The sequence below is a fragment of the Diplotaxodon limnothrissa genome, linkage group LG16 (assembly GCF_057381915.1).
Source record: "Diplotaxodon limnothrissa isolate DT_005_m linkage group LG16, D_limnothrissa_male_GT1.1, whole genome shotgun sequence".
NCBI classification, from domain to species: Eukaryota; Metazoa; Chordata; class Actinopteri; order Cichliformes; family Cichlidae; genus Diplotaxodon; species Diplotaxodon limnothrissa.
In genome coordinates, this window is record NC_140611.1 from 24,840,503 (window position 1) to 24,862,152 (window position 21,650).

A 21,650-nucleotide genomic window follows, 5' to 3' on the forward strand; every position below is an offset into this window, starting at 1 on the left:
TCACAACCAGACATGAGCGTCATGAGTCAAACAGTTTGACATTGCTGCCCAATTTCAGGCTGCTTTTGTGTTCTGGTTTGAGGAACTAGTTGTTTTTGCTGCATCTGTCCTTCTGTCTGTCTATCCATTATCTGCTGCTTATTTCAGGGCCAGTAGTCTAAGTAGAGGTGTCCGGACCTCAATCTCCTTGTCTTCCTCCTTCCCAAGTCAACTGCAATCTCTCCAGTGTGTCTTGGGTTTGCTCTGGGTCATCTTGTTTGGACGTACCTTGAACACCTCACACAGGAGATGTCCAGTCTAGTCAGATCACTGAACCAGCTCAAGTAGCTTCCCTTCAATGTAAAAGAGTAGCAACTCTACTTTGAGCTCCTCCTGAATAACTAAGCTCCTCAACCTGGCTACAAGGCTGAGCCCAGACACCCTTCAGAGGAAGCTCATTTCCGCTGCTTGTGCTCACTATCTGATTCTTGCAGCCATTAGCCAGAGTTCATGACCACCACAGGTGAGGGTGGGAACGTAGCTCGACAATTTCACTTTCACATTCTCTCTTCACCACAACACACCAGTACAGTGTTCACATCACCATAAACATCGCACCAGACATTGCTGGCTATGGAGATATGAATCAAATTTAAAACCCCTGGACTTTAATTACCTCAGAGGTGTTTAAGCAAGATAAGTGCTCGAAAAATTGTGGCTCACCACCAAACTTGGTTTTAGATGGACTGAAAAGAGGAAGACTATAACTAACTAAAATAAAGTAAGCATTAACCTTTAGTCAACGTCCTTTAAAAATAAGAAGCCTGATTTTTAAAAGCTTTCTTGTCTTTCCGTCTTTCATGTGCCCACTGCAGTGTCTTTTGAATGTGTGAAAGCTGGAAGATCAGTGCTCTGTTATAAACCTCTTAATCATGCTCTCCCTGACATTGCGACATTGAGGGCTCTTTGGTTTCTCTGCATCACTCTAATGCAGAGATGTGTTCACATGTCCATTAGAATGGTGATTTAGAAGATCAGCTATTAAAATTAATGTTTTCATTTTACAGCCTGAAATTTCATTATCGCAGTGTCACATTCTAAGGTTAAAATCACGGATCCCTTTTTGTGACCTTCATATAGGGCATTCAGCATGTGCACAGATGTTGGTTTGAATATAACCAGAATCATCTGCTTCAATAAAACAGTGGACATACGGACACAGTGTCACTAATGCCTTGAAAGGCACACTCAGGATGTTTTTTTATTGCTTCATTTGGCACACTACAGTCCCACCTCCCATTACGGTTGCCATGTGATTTATGTTGTGCTCTTTGGAGAGTGAGACAGACGGGAGCTGGGAGTGAAAATACTGTGATAGCTTTGTTTACCTTGATCTTGACTGCCTTTTATTTCTTCTTGGACATTGACAGCAAGGAGCAAAGGCTTTAAAAACTCTCTTAGGCCTCATATTTTCACATTTATTAAATGCTGTTTCTTATTTAGAAAATACAGGTTGTTGCAAATGCAGTGTCAAACCATAAAGACTCTCAAAACCTTTTTACATATACAGACAGATTTTGCAAGTTCTTTCTAATAATCCACTACGTGATCCCTTTACAGTTGATTACTGAGTAAATAAGCAATAATCATAATAGCAGGGGAGTCTTTTGTTCAGTGGAATAAAAAAGACATCCGTTACTCTGAAGCAATTATTTTACCAAGCCTTGTAGCAGCAGTGTGCTCATGTTAGATTTTTACAGTTGTTTCCTGTTGGATAATTGAACCTGATTTATATTCTCAGTATTTTTTCCCACTCTTTATATGGCTTATGCACCTTTTCAGAAAATTAACTGACTGACTGAGTTGCTGAATTCCTGTAAGACTTGTGTGTCAGTCTAAAGCCAAGTGAAACTGCATAGGAAAGCCTTATTTCAAATGCTATTTTAAATGCGTGTTCTGCAAAGTGTGCAAAAAAACTGCAAAGTATCAACAATTTTTACATCTTTTTGTTATATGCTCACAATATCATCTCAGTTTATCATAATCTAATAATCATTTTGCACCATTATTTGCTGAAGGAATTATTACAACGATTAAGTATAGAGGATGTGGTTTTCAATAACAAAACAACGGTGTACATGTGACTGTTTGTAATAAGAGTTGGCTTACCTTACAAAATAAAGACATGCATATGGTTGGAATGTTAAGGATAATTAGGCAATGAACAGGCATACTGTATCTTTAATTTTTACAGTTGCCCTCATTAATTGTAAGTTAATGTTGTAAAATATACTGCTTTAACAATCAATTCACAATGGAGAAAAATAAGTAATTGGATGGCATTCTCCCTGTCCTAGCCAACAACAGATTAATAGCATCTGAGGTGCATGAAATTATTTGTTCTTTTCTCTCTCTTTACCCCCTCTCTTCCTCTTTCTCTGTATGCGTCTAATTAAAAACTGCAGGCACAGCTACACAGTTTATTGCCAGTGCTTGCTGTTGATGGGGCAGCAGAAGGCAGGAGCTCAGGGAATGTGTTTTTGATGGATGTCAGACTGTGTAGAACATGTGGGACTCCTGTTTCGGCTTCACGTCCCAGCGCTAGATCACTCCTCACGATAATGATCCACATGCACAGTGTGAAGGACAAATGTATCATTTGAATCGTTTGTCATGCTAAGGCCTCATGCCATTCGTCAGAGTCAATTTGCCATCTTAACTATGACTGTTTCCCGTGTAGCATTCTATACTTGTTAAAAACAGTCAAGACTAGAAGAAATGGCCTTTTCCCCCCTTTTTTGGCACAGGTAAAACAAGGGCTTCTTGTTTTGCCTGTTCCAAGCAAAATTATAATAAAATCCCTGTGCCTTTTCTTTTCTTTTCTTTTTTTTCCCCCTCATGCATTTCTCAAGAGCAAAAAGTGGATTATTATGCTGTTAGTAGGATGCGGGTGGATCTTTTTGCTGACCACACAGACTTTCTGGTGGTGGTGATGGTGGTTTGAGGTGTGTCATCGTAATGACAAGTGCTGCAGTGTCACAGACCAGTAGAGCAGTCTGTTCTGGGTCTGTCTCCACTGGTCAGTTTTGTCAACAAGTTTCTCCATAATTGTCTTATTTATCCACACCCACAAGTTTTGTATGAGCTGTTTGTTCTTTATGCCAACTTGACCCTTACTGATGAACACAACATCTGGAGAGCACGGATTCTTTTGTCTCCCACTATGCCAATAAAAAAAGGGGTCATTGCAAACCTGAGGTGAATAGTAACCCTGCTCTTGCAGACTATTGATAATGTAGCAGTGCAGTGTTTTGTTTTTTATGTACCGACTGCACAGTTCCTCTGTCATGATGCCACGCTTAACATATAACATATACCAGTGATGTTTTAGCAGGTTTATATATAGAATATTTTAGATTGGGCATCATAGTAATTTAGTTAATTATAATAATCACCTTATTCCGATGTCTAGACTGCAGCCAAATGAGTGGTGTCGCACATGTACTATTTTCATTGCTTCACACCTATCACAAGCAAAAAATTGCTCAGTACTGTCATTTATGCAAAATATAGTTTTGTCACTGTAGTGTCAGTTAAATTAAATAATCAGTCACAGTTGATTTATTTCTATTACTTTTCGAGGAGAAATGATGATTGATATATTTTGTACTGTATGATTATCAGACCAAGCAGGCAATCTTTTGCCTCAAACATACTTATCTGCCTTACTGTATGAGTAATATACTGGAGATGGTGCCATGTGCACCTGATGTAGGTTAGGCTGAAGATTCCGTCTTAGCTGGTGGTATTGGTCACACATGGCACTTTATCATTCTTCGGGTGGAGTGGGAGTCGAGGCAGGGAACCATAACTTGTATTTAGACGACATGGGTGGAATGAGGAACTGACTGAAACTAATAGGAGTATGGACTTCCAACTGATCTGTGGGTGTACCACTGCACTTGTTATGTACCTACAGTGACTGCTGACATTCTCACATAAAGGTCTGCACAGCATCTCCACATTTTGTGTGTGTACATATACTTGGGGTAGGCTAAGAAAAGCTTCACATAACTGGCTTTAATTTATTCTCTACTAATTTCAGCCACTGTGAAGGTTTCAATCACTCTTGGCTTTTACATTTCCCTATATCCCCATGTTAAAAAAAAACAACAACCCAAAAACAAACATTCACAAGAAATGTATTGTTCTGAAGCAAAGGATGGCACGTTAATGTCTTACAAGATGGATTTAACATTGTGAGCTGATGCTAATTAGAAGGGGACCAGAAATGTTTTGTTTTCTTTTACATACTCATTCCACATTCTTCATAGATGGGTAAAGAAAATGTAGAGCACCTTTGTTTTGTTCAGCTCTGTCCCTGGTTAAATGGTGTTCAGGTTGTTGGTTACCTTTTTTGTCTCTAGAGTGTGCCTTCCATTAGCTGAAAACGACACTGTCTCTGCAGTTAGATTACTGCTGATCCATGCTGTTGACTGTTACTGATTTATAATTGTTAGCAGCAGCCATCTGTTGTGCAAAAGTAACATGTAAATAAGGAGTACATGAAGTAAATGCTTTAATATATATTAATGTAGTTTATATATGCATATATGTTTTATGTTTGCTTTTATGTTTTCTCTGCTATTTGCATTTAGTTAGTGAACCAATTGAAATTATCTGCATCCATGGAACTTGGTGTTTTTATTTATCTATCCATTTTTGGTACTGCGTGTCATCTCTGGCACTCACACTTAAACCAAATTCACTGAATGGATTTTAAAGGTATGTCATTAAAAAAAACAAAACAGAATATTGTACTCGCTGCTGTATTGAGGGAAAACACAGGTTAATTCTGCACTACAAAAATTCCTAGTAACAAACAGTATCTGCAGCATGTTGCAGTAACATGAAGAAACAAAGTAATTAAAGTCTACTGTTGAGTATAGTATAGTAAAACTGCTCAGAATCAACTATGATGTTGAATTTTATATTTTACTTAAACAAGTGATTCATAGGTAATTGATGGAGAGAATTGTTTTCATTAGCGTACTAAACGTCATAGAATGAAGGGAAAAGTATAATGTAGCGAGGTCAAAGTAAATGTTTTTTTCCCCCCTAATAATGCTTTATAAATATGGAAGCGCCTTTGTTCTACACAAACTCGCAGCCAGCCATTGTAGCGAGCGTCGTCCTTTCCAATGAAGCATGGCTGAAGCTTTCTTGTCATTTATGTCTCATCAGTGCTGTTCCTGGTGACGGATGATACTTGATATTCAGAGGGTCGCTTTGTCTCCTCAAATTAATCAGATGCGCCTGAGAACCACCAGGGAGAAATCGTTGGTGTAATGTAAAATACCGTAACAAAGGCTGGCTGTAAAACACAATATGCAAGTATGTATTAAAAAGATTTTAATGGAAAATCCATGCTCTTTGTGAATCTCTGTGGTGTGATTTGGATGATAGGCAGGGAGGGGGGGTAACAAAAGTCTATGGGTCATGAGAGAAAACTGTAGAGATTACTTTACCACTCTTTTATTCATCTGTATGGACTTGATGTAAAGGTTATAGAAGGAAAACTGAAAATGGGTTTCCTAAGAGGCTAAAAAATTTTCTCTCATGATCACAGTTTATATTGCACTAGTTTCACATTAAAGAGCTTTGAAGACCTTTTCGATATGAATGACTTGTCACAAGTATAGTCGAGGCCTGTGTCTGCTTGCAAATGGATTATGTGCCAAGATTTGACTTAATGATACGTCACTGTTAAGGTATCAGAATGCAAATGCAAATTCTTTACTGATGTAAGGAATTATATTCCATTTTAATGTATTGCATGGGACAAAACATATATAGTAATAATTTTAGTCCAGTGTTGTTCTAATTTATTTAAAGTGATGTGGTAATTCTGCCTATAAAGTCTTATAAGAGTCTCAGTGGTATGTTGGCCATAAGCAGGTTTTTCTCCTTTGTATCTTATGTTGACTAAATTGTGTTTGACAGATAATGGAGTCTGGTAGACCCCTGGCTTCATCACCTGAACCGTTCTTCCTTCATATGGCCTCATCTAAAGCCAGCTCATCCCCTGCTCCACCCCAGAAACTCCACACCAAGTCCAGAGCGACCCGTAGTCCTATAGTCAGCTCTCCCATCACCATTTCTGGTATGTATAGACAGTAGAAAACTTTACATTAGACTTAGTTAGATGTGCTCAAAGTAATATAACAAGGTTACAGTTAGTAAGACTTTCAACATTCATCCAAGTGGTTTAGGAAAAGTATTGCATTAGCTGTGTGTAAAAAAACAGAAAAACAAAAACAAAAAAACCCCCCAACTAATAAATAAATAAATACTGACAGTTTTATACATAGTCCCATTTATAGAGGCTTAAATTAAACAATTGCCTTACAGAACAGTTTCATGGCCAGATGAGGCCTGTTCCCTTACAGTTCTACATGTGGAGTCGATTTTGCATTTGGTAGACGTTCACTGAAACTCTCTTTATCATATCCAAAAAGATGTGACTGCACGTCAAGGATGCCATCATTAAGCAGGAAGATCAAAATAAACCAGATAAATCAAAGAGAGAGCAATTTTACAAGTGACCAGATCAGAAAAGAAAGAAAGCATTTGCTGGCTTAGCAACACCAAAAGGCCATAGAAGATAACTAAAGTACATGATCACAGAATTATTTCCATGGTTAAGAAAAACCATGGAAACAAACCGCTCTTTATACAGAAAGACAAAATTATAAACATCTTAAAATATGTAAAACACCTTACCAGTCCTGGTTAACAGCAAGAAAAGAAAACTTTGGCTGGGTGAAACCAGATGGAAGTATAAAAAGTAGGGAGAAGGAGAGAAACTGCTCCTGATCCGAAGCATAACAGCATAGACTTAAAACATGGTCTAACATGATGGAAGCAATGTAATGGCATGGGCATGTTTGGCTACCAGTGGAACAGAATTACTAATCTTTGTTAATGATGTGACTGCTGATAGAAGTACCAGGATAAATTATGAAATGTACAGAGCTATACTCTCTGCTCAGATCCTGCAAAATTGAATGAACAACATTTCACAGGGCAAATGGACCCAATGTAAACTACGAAAGCAATGCAAATGTTTCTTAAGGCAAATAAATGGAATATTCTTCAATGGCCAAGTCAATCACCCGATATTAATCTAATAGAAGATCCTTTTCAGTTACTGAAGACAAAACTGAAGGCTAAGAGATCCACAATCGTGGTAGCCAAAGGCAGAAGATTTCAAGGCAGGAAAAAGATGGCATCAGGCAGTAATTGACTGCAAAGGAGTTTCATCCAAGTACTGAAAACAATTGTTATGTTTAAAATTGTTAGTTTGTGTAATTCCTTCTGAATCTATATTTATTTTTATTTCAACTATGTATAAAAATTTCTGAAATTGTCAATGCAGTACTTTTGTTAACCCCCTTGAATGAAAGGTTAAAGGCTTACAGACTGGAGCGTAGATCTTAATTAGATCACTCTCAGATCTTAATTAATTATTTATTCAGTTATTCTACTCATATTTCAGACAGAGTAAAAATATATAATAGAGAGGTTGAAGTTCAATAGTGCAGTGCTGCATGCAGAACCCGCAGTCTTCAGTTCACTAGCTATGAATATAAATTTTTAACGTATCCATCATTCTGACTGACTTTTCAGACGGTCCACAAATTATAAATGCAAATTTATTTAAAGGAGCCATCCAGCTAAATTCTCCAGAAGAACTGAATTCAAATTTCACAATGCAGTCGAGGATTTAAGGCACCTTTCCTCCAGTCTTTAACATGTTATAGTTTTGATAGAAATGAAAAGGCCATTGAATTAATGAATGTCAACAGTTAAAAAGCTGTGTGTGTCCTTGTGGATTTCTTTTGACAACTTTTAGTTCCCGTTTATTTTGTGTGATTTGACACGTCTGTCGGCCTCACACTGTGCGTACAGCCACCAACATCTCTTGGTTTCTCTGAATACTAATTGTGGCCAAAGCTATTATGCATTAAGCAACAGTGATGCGTAAGCTGTCAGATGCCCCGTGACCGCAAAATAATGTGCAAATTTACATATCCTGGTTTGTAATTATTTTTTCCTTCATGATAAGATGCCCGCAAAACCAGTTGTGGCTTTGGTGTGTTTTTGTGCGTGTGTGTGTGTCATGCTATCACCATGCTATCACAATAAAGAACAGACACTCTCATAAATAATTCATTTTTGCATCCTTACACTCAACGTGCATAGAAATTTCCCAGATAATTTATTTTGCACTGAGCAGTAAATGCTGAAAGCGCACTCGCACCTCTGTAGTCACATCATTGTTAAGAGTATTAACTAAATTGAGTTCCTTCAAAGATTTCTCATCCCCTTTGGGAGGTACGTATCACAAGCCCACCGATGACAACACTCCTTTGAACAGAATTATAGTCGAGCATTCCTAAGTTTGTGAGCTTATCTCTGAACTGTTTTATTCAGCACCACCTATTATATTTAACAGTGGAAGAGCAAGTGTCTGATTCAATACTGATATCTAAGAAAATTGCCCTCTTTTTGGTCATTTTTTACATTTTTAATCTGGTGAAATATTTTATCACTTTGTTACTTTGTTGACATATGAAGTCCAAAGGTTAAGACCAAAGAATAAATTTTTTTTAAAATGTTATTCAACTATCCAGAAATAAAATTTCTCTCTCTTGATTAATGGAAATTTGTTCCTGTCTCTGATAACACTTATTAGGCCACTGTCAGTATTCACTGTACTACGAGGTTCTGTTCTTTGTCCTCTTATTTATTTATTTATTTTCAGTCTACACTTAACTAAATACTGAGAGGCTAATTCTGATTTAAGAAAAAGGGAGTTTGTTATTCATGCATGTGTCAGTCCCAAAGGTGCGCAAAGCCCTAGTTCATTTTCTAAGGCTTTGTGATTTCTTTAAATCGCTTGTGACCAGATACAGACTCTGGACCAGCAGATCCTGTGTTTAATTTGATCCTGCTTTATCCAGCTTAGATCTGTTGCAACGCAAGCAGAGATGATGATTAGTCATCCTTTTATTTTAACTCTCTAGTCACTCGTTTTAGTAAGTCAGTGGCTAAAATTCAAAAGTATGAATTGTATGATCTGTATGATCTGTGTCTATTGGATATTTTTCTTTTACATGTCATCATGAAGCCCATTGTGATGTGTGGTAATACATTCTTTCTTTAACAATATAGGCACTGTATTGGGAATATATTGTATCAACATGTAGGCGTGTAAAGATTTGATAGGAAGCTGGATGGTGATCAGTAGATTCAGTGATTCTTATAACTGTTTACTTTGCTCTCCAGGTCATTCGCTGCGAATAATGGAGGATGAATGTGTAAATATGTCTGTCAGCCCCAATGGTTTGAATTTAGCCAACTCTCCTGTCGCGCTCAACGCATCAAGTTCAAGCTGCTCTGAGTTTGGAGGCCTAGGATGTCTCGGTTTGTCTGCCTTGGCTGCTCCATCACAGCTTGGTACTTTTCCAGGTAATGATGCTTAAGATACTTATATATTTCATATTTTTCTCATTTTGATAATGGATGTGAATCTAGTGAATACTGTGAAATAGGGCTGTTAAATCCAATTCTCCACTAGTTCACTAACAGATTATTAATGCCTAACTGTACAATGTCTTTCTCTTGCACTCAGATTGGTGGCGGACATCTGAGACACAAACCAGAGCAGCTGCAGCCTTCTTCCCCCCTCTTTTAGGTCTGCATCCCTTTGTTTTATCAACCTTCAAGAGCCACGATCCTGTTGATTTCCAGTCACGGCCTTCAGGTAAAAGATCTCGTGAGAAATTATTCCCTAGTCTTACTTTTGTGCCCTATTAGGCAATAAAAAGGACGTGTAAATTAAAAGTGATTAACAAGGAAAGCGTATGCACAAATTACATACTGCTTTTAATATAAAACTTGCCTTGTTAAGTGCAATTACTGTGTGGTCGTTAACCTCATATACTTTTCTTGTTCATTTTAATTGTCCTCTTAACATGTTGATAGTAATATGAGTCATATTACTTGTTCTCATAAGTGTCCACTAAAATAAATGTGCAATGCCAGTTTCTTTAGGTGTTAATGGAACAGTGAATGGCAGGAGTGCTTCCTCTCCTGCTGGGAACGCTCCTGCTATGAACACTAGTTCATTACTAGCAAAGGGAAAGAAGGAGACACCTCAAGCCAACAGTCATGAGCCGGGCCAGCTACATCAGAAAGCCGTTGAGAAAGCAAACCAAAAGGTTAATATTTGGTCAAACACTTAAGAGCCTTTGATAGCGGTGTATTCCACTCCATGCAAACTCACTTTAGTGTTTTCATCTATTGAAAGTTTATAGTTTAGTCCCTCCTCTATAACCTAATGAAAAAAATGTTGACTTTGTATTATTACCATTAAGAAACCCAACAAAAGACCACTAGAGACATCGAGCATGAGTGGCAGCCAATCAGAGTCTCAGTCAGAAAGCTCCAGCGAGGTTGAGGAGAGCAGCAGCGACCCTGACGATATGGAAGAGGAAGATGATGATGACCAGAGCAGCGACAGTGAAGAGTCGGGTTATGAAAAACAGAGTCCAGCTAAGCAGAAAGTCAAAGTAAGTGCGTCTCTTGAACTGCTCTGTAAACAGTGTGTTTAGCTAAGCTCTGAAAATCCGTTAAGATCAGTTTTTGCTGAAAACGTTCTCAAAATATTTTCCTTTTAGTCTAGTAGTTGATTAATGTGAAAAAGCTTGCTTTAGTTTGTTTCTAGGGTAAGAACAAATAAAGGTTAATTTGTATTTGAAAAATAAAAAATGCTTTCTGTTGATTAGATGGTAGTTGGTTTGTCAATAGCTGCCTCTTTGGTGGGTGTCAAACTAGGCTTTGTGCTAGCTGACAGAGCTGCCACCATGAGGCTCTCTCAGTAGGAGCTGAAATGACATTCTGTCTTCTCTGTTTGCCTCATCCTCCTACTCAGCGGCTGACACACAACACTCCCGAGAGTAAAAAGAAGAGACCTTGCACAGTTGATGGCAGCTCAACTCAAGACGGACATTGTAACAGTGTTCGTTTGACTTCCTTTTATCACCCCCAGTCTTATTCCAGTCCTGCTGGCCTGCTTCAGTCTGCAGCACTGTTTCTCCAGAGGCCCAGGACTTCAGAAGAGGAATGCCAGCAGCACACCAGTGTCATACAGGCCACAGGACTGGCAGTTAGCAACAGTCCCTTACCACAATCCCAGAGAGCGGCTTGTCCTCTGCCTTTTAGATCTTCTCCCAGCCCCATCTCCTTCTCCAACTCATCAAAACATTTGGCCACTTTAACATCAGCAAAGCGCTTCCATCCTTCATCCTCGCCAAAGCATGCTTCTGTCTCCTCTTCTCCTAAACCTCTTGCCCTCTGCTCCACTAAAAAGTCCCTCTCTCAGTGTTCCCCACTGAAACCTCTTTGTTCACCCAAAACTCCTTTCTCGTCGTCTTTACCCAAACCACAAACACTGCTGGCCTCAAAAGGAGAGTCCCATATGCCCAAATTTTTGATGCCCTCTAACAAACACAGACATCCCATCAATAACACGAAGGACAGCAGTGGAAACTTCCCAGATCAAAGCCTGTTACTCTTACATACTTCTAAATCGAAACAGGTGAGTTACAGTATCGAAGCACATGAAATAAATGACAGCAATGAAGCCTAAAGCGTTTCCTCCTCCGCATCCACGCACACATAATCCTGTTTTTATTTGTTTATCAGCCACCATGGTTTCTGTCATGAAATGATTTTGTTCTTTCACAACAGAGAATAAATGCTCGCGCGCCTTTATCTGGGCTTTTATCATACTTGGTGAGCATCTGACCACTACATCACTAGAAGTGACAGTGTGTTTAGCTCTTGTGGGAAAACTGACAAGCAATTAGCTCTGTTATGCTTTGGGCTGTTTATTATCAAGAGAGAGAAATTGGCCTCTTTTGCAGGACTCTGTTATTGTCGCTATCCTAAGAAGGAGGGAAATGTAGCAATCTGTAACAAGAGGGGTTTTAATTCGGATGATGGCTGTACATTAAATGCATGCTTTTGATTGCCAGATTTTGACAATGGCAACAAATAGAAGATGACAGCTAATGTCTCATGATGGCTGTAAGCCAAACAATTTGAAAATATTTTTCCCATAGCCGCCCGGGTTTCTTCATTGTTTCTGACAGGCTCGAGCCATCTCTTCATTGTTACTGTCACTTATTACACCTTAAATTCCTTAATTTACAGCCCACAGCAGTGTAATATGAGTGACAGTTGGTGTAATTATTTCCTCCTTTTTGTGTGTTCCTTTTTATTTTTTTATTTATAAAGCCCCTCAATTCCACGGATTCTGTGAAGCAAGTTTTCTCTCAGCGACCAAAGAGCCAAAGCTGGTAAAAACAAAAAGAAAACAAAAACAGAAAATCACAATTAAGCGTCCACTTCACTGTTGCTGACACCACCTGAATTATAGTCGTATCAGTGAGCTGTTTTCTCTCCACATCAGCAGTAGCAACATGTTCCTGAACCTTTATCCTAACGGAGCGATCAACGGTGCAGTTCAGGATGCCCCTCTGGCCCTCATCACTAAGCCCCGCATCCAGAGCAGCACCCCCAACAGCAAGCCTCTCTTAGCAGCCACCAGTCCTCCCTGCTCCATGCCTATCAACTTGAGCACTGGCACCAAGGAAATGTTGGACAGCTCCGCCTCCCCTCTTAAGACTTCTGCTTCATCGGAACCCAGATCAAGGAAAACTACCCAGACGGTGCATTCGGGAAGGAGCCTCACCAGAACCAACACATCCTGTCTGCCTGTAGATTTGGTCAGAGGCAGTGAGCCTGATATCCACAGCAGCAAAAACTCGGACGACTCTTTAGGGGACGATTACGATGAGGATGAGGATGAAGATTCTGGGAGCAGTTTTTCAGGTTAGATTAATTAGACCTGTCTTTTAATTAAATAAAGAATAACATGATCATACTTTATTGCTGATAGAAGCTGTGAAATATGAGGTAGGTCCTGGAAATTAGCTGTGCTCAGTGTGGTTTGAATGTGTGTGGACTGTTAATTAGGTAATAATTTATCTCTCTCTGTATGTGGCACACTGGAATCCCCCACAGAGTCAGAGAGCATCCTGGGGAGCGACTCTGATGCCTTTGAGGATGATGTCAAGGAGTCCGTTGAGACAGAAGCAGATAGCGATGCAGAAAGAAGTCCTCTGAAACTAGCTCAAACCTCATTGTCTACTCAAAAGTCTTCCTCGAGCCTCTCAGCCACCCCCTCCCTGCTCAACATCCAGATTACCAAACCTTCAAGTCTACATAGTAGTTTTTTCAGCCCCACCACCAGCACCGGAGCAATGGGCAAACAAAGTGCACCATCGCCACCCTTCACATTTGCTTCGCAGCCAGGTAATAAATAATAAATCCATAATCCAGATGAAATATCAATCTGATATGAAACTCAGCTACAATTCAGGCTTCAGTGAGAGGAGAGGACGCATTTTGAAGTAAAATATAATTAACGATCTTGTCAACAAACTTGTAAAGTAAAAATATAGCATATTTTACTCAATACTGCATATGCTACTTGTACTGCTGAACCTCTGGGGCATCTGAGGTTTGCACCCTCCTACAAAACATTAAAATGCTGTTTTGTGTGGTGTTGCGTATCGATACCCACATGCGGACTGTAGTTTAATACTGAAAACCGTTAGCCACAACAGGCATCAAATATGTCTCCTTGAAGCAGGATTTATAGTTTAACGGATGGCGGGTCTGCTCAGGTCCCTCAGAAGGCGAGAAAAGCGCTGAGTCATTTCTCCTGTTTTCTAGGATCGGGGAGGAGGAGGAGGGTTACGGATGAGAGAGTTCTGCGATTGCCTCTTGAGTTTGGGTGAGAGTTTGAGCCTGCACTTTGTATCAAAAGAGCCAGATAAAGGTTTGATATTCTGACCATGCCCAATTTGTTCTCAGTGTCATATTTGCTGTAGTGTTGGTGTTTAGGCTGTAGGTGTTAAAGTAAAATGTCAGCTCACTGATGGCTGAAAAGTGACCTTTCGCACATCAGCTGCAGCTAACTTTTTCTTGGTGGAGCAGCTTAAAACACACAGTATGGGCACCAACAGACAGTGCAGTTATATTTGCAGGTCTGCCACATCAGTTAAATATTAGAGTTTTCAGTTAAACCTAAATTAATATGACATATTTATTCTTTTAACAAATCATTCTCTCCTTTACCATGTAATTTTAAGATTTTGCTGACTTGTGTAAACAAGACACACTGGAGATTAAAGTGGTAATCGTGAGGTAAAGACTGCAGCTGGTACTCAAAAAAACCTTCCAGATTTGAATGCGGTGACATCTTCATCAATATCCAAATAGAAGCAGACCACAAAAATATACCTTCTCTCCTTTGGGGACTTTGTGAGTAATACATCATAGTGGGATGGAAATTAAATGAGGCCTGTCAGTTGGACAGCAGTTGGGGTTTAATTGCATCCAGCCTCAAAACAGACATGCAACATTAGCAGCTCCCTGCCCACAAATTCTGCAGGCTTGAACGAGGACAGCCTTTCATCTTGTAGGGATGTTTTTCATTACCAGGTTCACAGGAAGCAGAGGCCGCAAAGCTATATTTCAGCCTAGTTTTGCTGTCTGGGATACGATCCTACATGTGTTTTCTGTAAGCTGTAGTCCAGTGGAGCTCATGGGAACTGCTGGGCTAGCCAGTGACCATTTATTTACACTCTGGTGAACAACAAGGCCACAGACTACACTGTGAGCATCAATTCTATATTAACTATGTTTTACTCGGTGTCTTTTTGTTTTGTTTTTTTCCATTCAGGTGGCAGAGAGAGACACGCATCAGGACTGTAGCGGGGCGTCTACAAGGCGAGGTGGCTTACTTTGCACCGTGTGGGAAAAAGCTCCGACAGTATCCTGATGTAGTGAAGGTAGTGGTATTTTCTGAGAAGTGGATTTAGAGCTTTTAATGATTGCATGTACTAATCAGACTGTTGAAGGATTATGTAACGTTTGGTGGTTCCTACCTATGGATTAATTAGTGTGTGTTATTCTTTTGTCTGCAGTACTTAATCAGGAATGGAATAACTGAAATCTCACGAGACAACTTCAGCTTTAGTACAAAAATTAAAGTTGGGGATTTCTATGAAGCCAGAGAAGGGCCCGAGGTAAAGGCTTCTACTTTTTCATGTTCGTTTCTTACAGACGTGAGCTCACAGTAACAACAGTGATTATTATATGTGCAATCTTTGGTGTACAGTTAGTAGCTTTTGTTAATTTTAGCCTCTCAGTGCTGATTTTGCAGAACATTTCAGCTAATCAGAAAATTGCAAATAAATTTATGTGAAAGTTGCATTTTTAAACCCAGCATCTTTGGAAGGTTATAGAAATGGACTAAAATCAAAATGACCCTGTATATGGAGTTTATAGCGCTAAGCTAGCCATTTTTATCCTTCTGCTTGTATCTACTTCAAATTACCCAGGGTTTACAGTGGTTCCTACTGGCTGAGGATGAGATTGCTCCCAGCATCATAGCGATGGATGGGAGGCGCAGCCGGCGCACAAAGTCTGAGCACCAGCCGACAGGTGATAGCACTGGGGCTATACAGTGGAAACCTTATCCTCTAAATGGTGGTGAAAATAACTTCCAAGATGTCTCTGATGCCAAGTTACTTCGTAAGCTGGAAGCTCAAGGTCAGTTAACGTGGAAAAATGTTTCCATGGCACCTGTTAAAGGTGGGCTTTAGACTGCCAGGAGACTCAGAAATCATTGATAACCTTTTGGGAACCCAGAATTCTTATCAGAAATTTCTTCACAGTAATTTTAATTAACTTCAGAGTTTAAATTATAGTTAAAGTCTAACTAAATTAGACTTTATGCAGCTTCATGCAGCTTTCCATGTTACTGATAATAACTATTAGCATTAGAAGTTGTTTTAAAGTCAGTGCAAGCTGGAAGAAGTGGGTAAACTTTGAATGTCTTAATTTGGAAAATGTCCTTTAGGTGCAAAGGCCTCCATCACGTTTTCTTATAGCTTAGTTCCAGAACAGTGAGGATGAAGTTTGACCATTCCTGCCTGCAGAACTGTTAGAGTTCATCAGCATTTTCTGATTGATCAGTTCATGTCACAGCATCTCAGCTGGGTTGAGGTCAGGACGCTGACATGGCTTTCCAAAATATGAACATGGTTCTTTTCCATTCAGTCTCTGTTTGATTTATTTAAGTGCCTTGATCTTCCTTTTTCCAGTTGAGGTAGCGGAACAGCTTTCAGACTACATTGCTCCCTTCACCATGTTTCACATTTGGGAGTGCACAATGGCATTTGGTCCTCCAAACATTGATAACGTGCAAAAAAAGGGGTTGTTTTTTTTTTTTTTTTTGTCACAACTGAGACATTTTTGCCTCAGTTGGGCCTTTTCTACACAGAATGTACACAAAGAAATGTGAAGCATCCAGTTAAGCTTTTTGCACTGCTGTGTTTTTATTGGTGTCCAGTGGTTTCATTTGTGGTTTTCTGCTGGTATTGCCTGTTACCCTTCGACTGCTTTTTACTTTTTACTGCTTTCAGGGATTGCGTGTTTTGATCTTGGTGTGATCTTCGCAAGGCTCTCATGCCTGGGATGGATGGCAACAGTCCTGCATTTCCTCAATTTGTCCATCTTTTTGGACCATTTGTCTTAAATTTGACAGATTAAAATTTCAGGTCTTTAAAAATGCTTGAAAATCTCGTGATCGAGGCAGGCTTCACATCAAAAATTTTGTTTGAAAACAGTAGGCTTTGTCTGTATTTATATGCCTTTATAAACCTGGTAACTGTTCCTACTTCATGCTTAAAGACATATCGAGTGTTTTGCTGTTTGATTTGCTGTCAACAAGATTTGTTGTCTTATTGGACAGCCACAAATGGGTTTGACTCTTAGTCTCCGACCTAAACTTCCAGTTGTGATTACACCTTTAAAATCAGCCTACTCTGTTGTTTGCATTTATGGCAGTGCTTAAATTCTCCAGTTAGCTTGTCACAAAAAACTGTCTCTGTAGGTTGTTTAGAGTGATTTGGCAGGTACAGTGGGGCAAAAAAGTATTTAGTCAGCCACCGATTGTGCAAGTTCCCCCACCTAAAATGATGACAGAGGTCAGTAATTTGCACCAGAGGTACACTTCAACTGTGAGAGACAGAATGTGAAAAAAAACAAAAACAAAAAAAAACCATGAATCCACATGGTAGGATTTGTAAAGAATTTATTCGTAAATCAGGGTGGAAAATAAGTATTTGGTCAATAACAAAAATACAACTCAATACTTTGTAACATAACCTTTGTTGGCAATAACAGAGGTCAAAGGTTTACTATAGGTCTTTACCAGGTTTGCACACACAGTAGCTGGTATTTTGGCCCATTCCTCCATGCAGATCTTCTCGAGAGCAGTGATGTTTTGGGGCTGTCGCCGAGCAACACGGACTTTCAACTCCCGCCACAGATTTTCTATGGGGTTGAGGTCTGGAGACTGGCTAGGCCACTCCAGGACTTTCAAATGCTTCTTACGGAGCCACTCCTTTGTTGCCCGGGCGGTGTGTTTTGGATCATTGTCATGTTGGAAGACCCAGCCTCGTTTCATCTTCAAAGTTCTCACTGATGGAAGGAGGTTTTGGCTCAAAATCTCACGATACATGGCCCCATTCATTCTGTCCTTAACACGGATCAGTCGTCCTGTCCCCTTGGCAGAAAAACAGCCCCATAGCATGATGTTTCCACCCCCATGCTTCACAGTAGGTATGGTGTTCTTGGGATGCAACTCAGTATTCTTCTTCCTCCAAACACGACGAGTTGAGTTTATACCAAAAAGTTCTACTTTGGTTTCATCTGACCACATGACATTCTCCCAATCCTCTGCTGTATCATCCATGTGCTCTCTGGCAAACTTCAGACGGGCCTGGACATGCACTGGCTTCAGCAGCGGAACACGTCTGGCACTGCGGGATTTGATTCCCTGCCGTTGTAGTGTGTTACTGATGGTGACCTTTGTTACTTTGGTCCCAGCTCTCTGCAGGTCATTCACCAGGTCCCCCCGTGTGGTTCTGGGATCTTTGCTCACCGTTCTCATGATCATTTTGACCCCACGGGATGAGATCTTGCGTGGAGCCCCAGATCGAGGGAGATTATCAGTGGTCTTGTATGTCTTCCATTTTCTGATGATTGCTCCCACAGTTGATTTTTTTCACACCAAGCTGCTTGCCTATTGTAGATTCACTCTTCCCAGTCTGGTGCAGGTCTACAATACTTTTCCTGGTGTCCTTCGAAAGCTCTTTGGTCTTGGCCATGGCGGAGTTTGGAGTCTGACTGTTTGAGGCTGTGGACAGGTGTCTTTTATACAGATGATGAGTTCAAACAGGTGCCATTCATACAGGTAACGAGTGGGGGACAGAAAAGCTTCTTACAGAAGACGTTACAGGTCTGTGAGGGCCAGAGATTTTCCTTGTTTGAGGTGACCAAATACTTATTTTCCACCCTGATTTACGAATAAATTCTTTACAAATCCTACCATGTGAATTCATGATTTTTTTTTCACATTCTGTCTCTCACAGTTGAAGTGTACCTCTGGTGCAAATTACTGACCTCTGTCATCATTTTAAGTGGGGGAACTTGCACAATCGGTGGCTGACTAAATACTTTTTTGCCCCACTGTATGTGTAGGTCAGGTTTTTCTAATATTTTGAGGACCTTACGGCACGTGTGATTTCATGCTTCATATTTTATATTTCATCATGTTGCAGAAATAGCACGACAGGCAGCTCAGATCAAAATGATGAGAAAACTAGAGAAACAGGCTATAGCGCAAGCCGCAAAGGAGGCAAAGAAACAACAAGGTAAACTTCTGTCGTCAAATCAGACTCATTTGAAACACTAGATGACGTGCTTTGTGCAGATCAGATTTTCATGTGTTTTTCAGCAATAATGGCTGCTGAGGAGAGGAGGAAAAAGAGGGAACAGCTGAAGATTCTTAAACAGCAAGTAAGGATTTATGTTTAATTTTCCACGCAGAGCTTGAGCCACTCTGCTCTTTACACACTCCAAGGTGAAAAGGTTTTAAGCACACTTGAATAGCTTTGAAACCGTACAAGAAAGTTGCTGTTCTCCACAATGCTGCACCTTTCTCATCTGCATAGAGCCACTGTACGTCTTCACCCCCGCACCGTGCTCCCCTCCACCGCTCTATAACATGCATGACTTAATAGTTAATTCATTTGATCTCGCCCTCATCCTTTTACCAGGAGAAGATCAAGCGCATTCAGCAAATTCGTATGGAGAAAGAACTCCGTGCACAGCAAATTCTTGAGGTTTGTCCTGAAAGTTATTGCAGAAACATTCTTAAACACTTCCTCTCTGCTGTTGATAGGATTTATAGGAAGAAAAAAAAAGCAACCAAAGGCTATTCCTAAATTATGTGGTCCTACTTTTAGTCAGTACATGTGACTAATGCTTAATTGGTTTTTTGCAAAAAGTGCCATTGAATATGAAAATCTCCTCAGACCATGCTGGAGCTTAATGCAAAATACAGTATTTCATTAAGAAAGAGGTGGACCAGAGTTTACCGTGGCTAGGTGAAATACCTACTTTGCATTCCCTCACTAATAGAAGCTGTGAATATTTTAGCCTTCATAAATCAAATTTCAGTTGACACGCTTGGCAAGTGGCTCTTAACAGGATTTCATTGGGGCTATAATTACTGATAGAAATTTTGCTTAATTTATTCTCACTGCCTGCTGGTGTTTAATAATAACCACTGCCATTTTGTCTTTCAGTCTTAATGGGAGGAAATAATTATCTCATTGCTCAAGATTTCAGTCTGTTAGATTTGATATTATCAGGGAGCCGCTGGCTTTAAGTAGACTGACAAATGGCAATCTTGGATGTAACAAGGAAATCACTCAGTTTTAAAGTTTTCTCTGTGTGATGTCTTAGTTGAAAATGAGTCAATATATTAGTCAAAAGCATTTGATAGATATCTCAAAGGTTTGCTTCAGTTAATAGCATCTTTTGTTTGTGCTTGAATGAGTGCATCGGGTCTGTTTTGCGCTTGCAGGAAAAGAGAAAAAAAAGGGAAGCGGCGGCGAGTGCCAGGATACTGGAAGCTGAGAAACGTAACAAGGTGAGAGGAGGTTAATGAGCTAACCTTTGTTTTGATTTGAACGTCTGTCGCTGCTTACGTAATGTTTTTGGTTTTTGCCTTGTAGTTTAAAAAGCACTGCATTCCAAACGCATGTATAAATGAACACATGATTACGTGTGTTATGTTTCCTTTCCACTTGAACTAATTTTGTTTGTAAAGGAGAGGGAGATGCGAAGACTACAAGCCGTCATACTGAAGCACCAGGTATTGTTGCCTAAGTCACACGCGTTGGAAATTTCTTATATTAGTTTAAATTTTTTTGTAATGTGTAATTTTTCTGTTTCTTAATATTTTGACAACTCTTTCTGCCAGGAGTTGGAGAGACATAGACTAGATATGGTATGAGTATGCTTCTGTGTGTTTTGACAACGTATTGTGAATGTGTTGTGTTATATGGCTGCCATCGCAACAATGGTTAACTCCTAGTTTTTGCTGTAGTCAAACAACATCCGTCTGCATGGCTTTTCCAGTACAGTGCACCGCTTATGTCTGCACTATTGATCTCTCAGATACACACATCCATTATCTGCCCAGAATGATCACAAATGAATGCAACGCACTCTAATAAATATTTCTATTGCACTGTTTGTTTTGAAACGATGTCATGTGTCTGCTTTCGTCCTTTTTATGCGTATATGATTGTATAGATATGCAGCAATAATAATATATAATCTCCATGATGTCTTGGTACTTTAATATGATGTGGTTCATCAGTTTAGTGGAGATGCATTCATTATTTTGCTCGTCGCTGCAAAACAATATCTGCTGCTTGCGGTTAAAACTCTCAGCCTGCTTCTCGCCAACACGCTCAGATTAATTTTGTAATGGCTGTGTCTAACACTGAGCTTATGCTTTGTGTATGCATCACTGCCCTCATTTGCTTTTTGTTTATCGCCGTGTCCCATTTTGTTTAACCGTTCCATACAATGTACAATGTGCAACACGCGCCGACTGTTACGTCTTTGTGCGTGTCATCAGGAATGACATCTGTGAACAAATGTCTTTCTTTGAAAATGATATAATCTGCGCGTCTGTGTTCTACCAGGAGAGGGAAAGACGCAGGCAGCACATGATACTCATGAAGGCTGTCGAGGCCCGCAAGAAGGCGGAGGTGAGTAACTGCTGATGTATCACAGCTTGTTTTTGCAGACTTGCTGAAGGAAGGATGAGTGAAACAAGGAAAGTTCAGCAGTCTGCTATGATGGGACATAGTACCATATGTACAGGGGCATAGGCGTGCAACGATACACAAAATTCACGGTTCGGTTCGATACTTTGGTGTCACGGTTCGATATTTTTTTCAATACAAAAAAATGTTCATGCTTTTTTAATTTGTCATTTATTAAAATGGGCTATATTCTCAGCAGCATATTAAACATATCAGGTCCCCATAAGGAGAATCATGTGCTAACGGCTGTCTAAATGACTCGGGTAAAGTTTGTAG

At 39.8% G+C, this 21,650-nt stretch overlaps 1 protein-coding gene across 1 annotated transcript in view; it reads left to right on the plus strand.

Annotated features, from left to right (window-relative positions):
* LOC146616275 (bromodomain adjacent to zinc finger domain protein 2B-like) overlaps positions 1 to 21,650 on the plus strand; it is a 52,736-nt gene that overhangs the window by 19,097 nt on the left and 11,989 nt on the right. Inside the window, exons 2-21 of the mRNA XM_085374394.1 lie at positions 5,983 to 6,142; positions 9,331 to 9,513; positions 9,677 to 9,808; positions 10,090 to 10,265; positions 10,422 to 10,616; positions 10,979 to 11,644; positions 12,346 to 12,407; positions 12,521 to 12,942; positions 13,135 to 13,425; positions 13,849 to 13,909; positions 14,861 to 14,969; positions 15,105 to 15,206; positions 15,522 to 15,732; positions 18,810 to 18,902; positions 18,986 to 19,047; positions 19,308 to 19,373; positions 20,120 to 20,185; positions 20,366 to 20,410; positions 20,519 to 20,545; positions 21,252 to 21,317. Coding sequence (XP_085230520.1) covers positions 5,986 to 6,142; positions 9,331 to 9,513; positions 9,677 to 9,808; positions 10,090 to 10,265; positions 10,422 to 10,616; positions 10,979 to 11,644; positions 12,346 to 12,407; positions 12,521 to 12,942; positions 13,135 to 13,425; positions 13,849 to 13,909; positions 14,861 to 14,969; positions 15,105 to 15,206; positions 15,522 to 15,732; positions 18,810 to 18,902; positions 18,986 to 19,047; positions 19,308 to 19,373; positions 20,120 to 20,185; positions 20,366 to 20,410; positions 20,519 to 20,545; positions 21,252 to 21,317 — 3,192 coding nt within the window. The 5' untranslated portion in view covers positions 5,983 to 5,985. The remainder of the gene's footprint in view (positions 1 to 5,982; positions 6,143 to 9,330; positions 9,514 to 9,676; positions 9,809 to 10,089; positions 10,266 to 10,421; positions 10,617 to 10,978; positions 11,645 to 12,345; positions 12,408 to 12,520; positions 12,943 to 13,134; positions 13,426 to 13,848; positions 13,910 to 14,860; positions 14,970 to 15,104; positions 15,207 to 15,521; positions 15,733 to 18,809; positions 18,903 to 18,985; positions 19,048 to 19,307; positions 19,374 to 20,119; positions 20,186 to 20,365; positions 20,411 to 20,518; positions 20,546 to 21,251; positions 21,318 to 21,650) is intronic.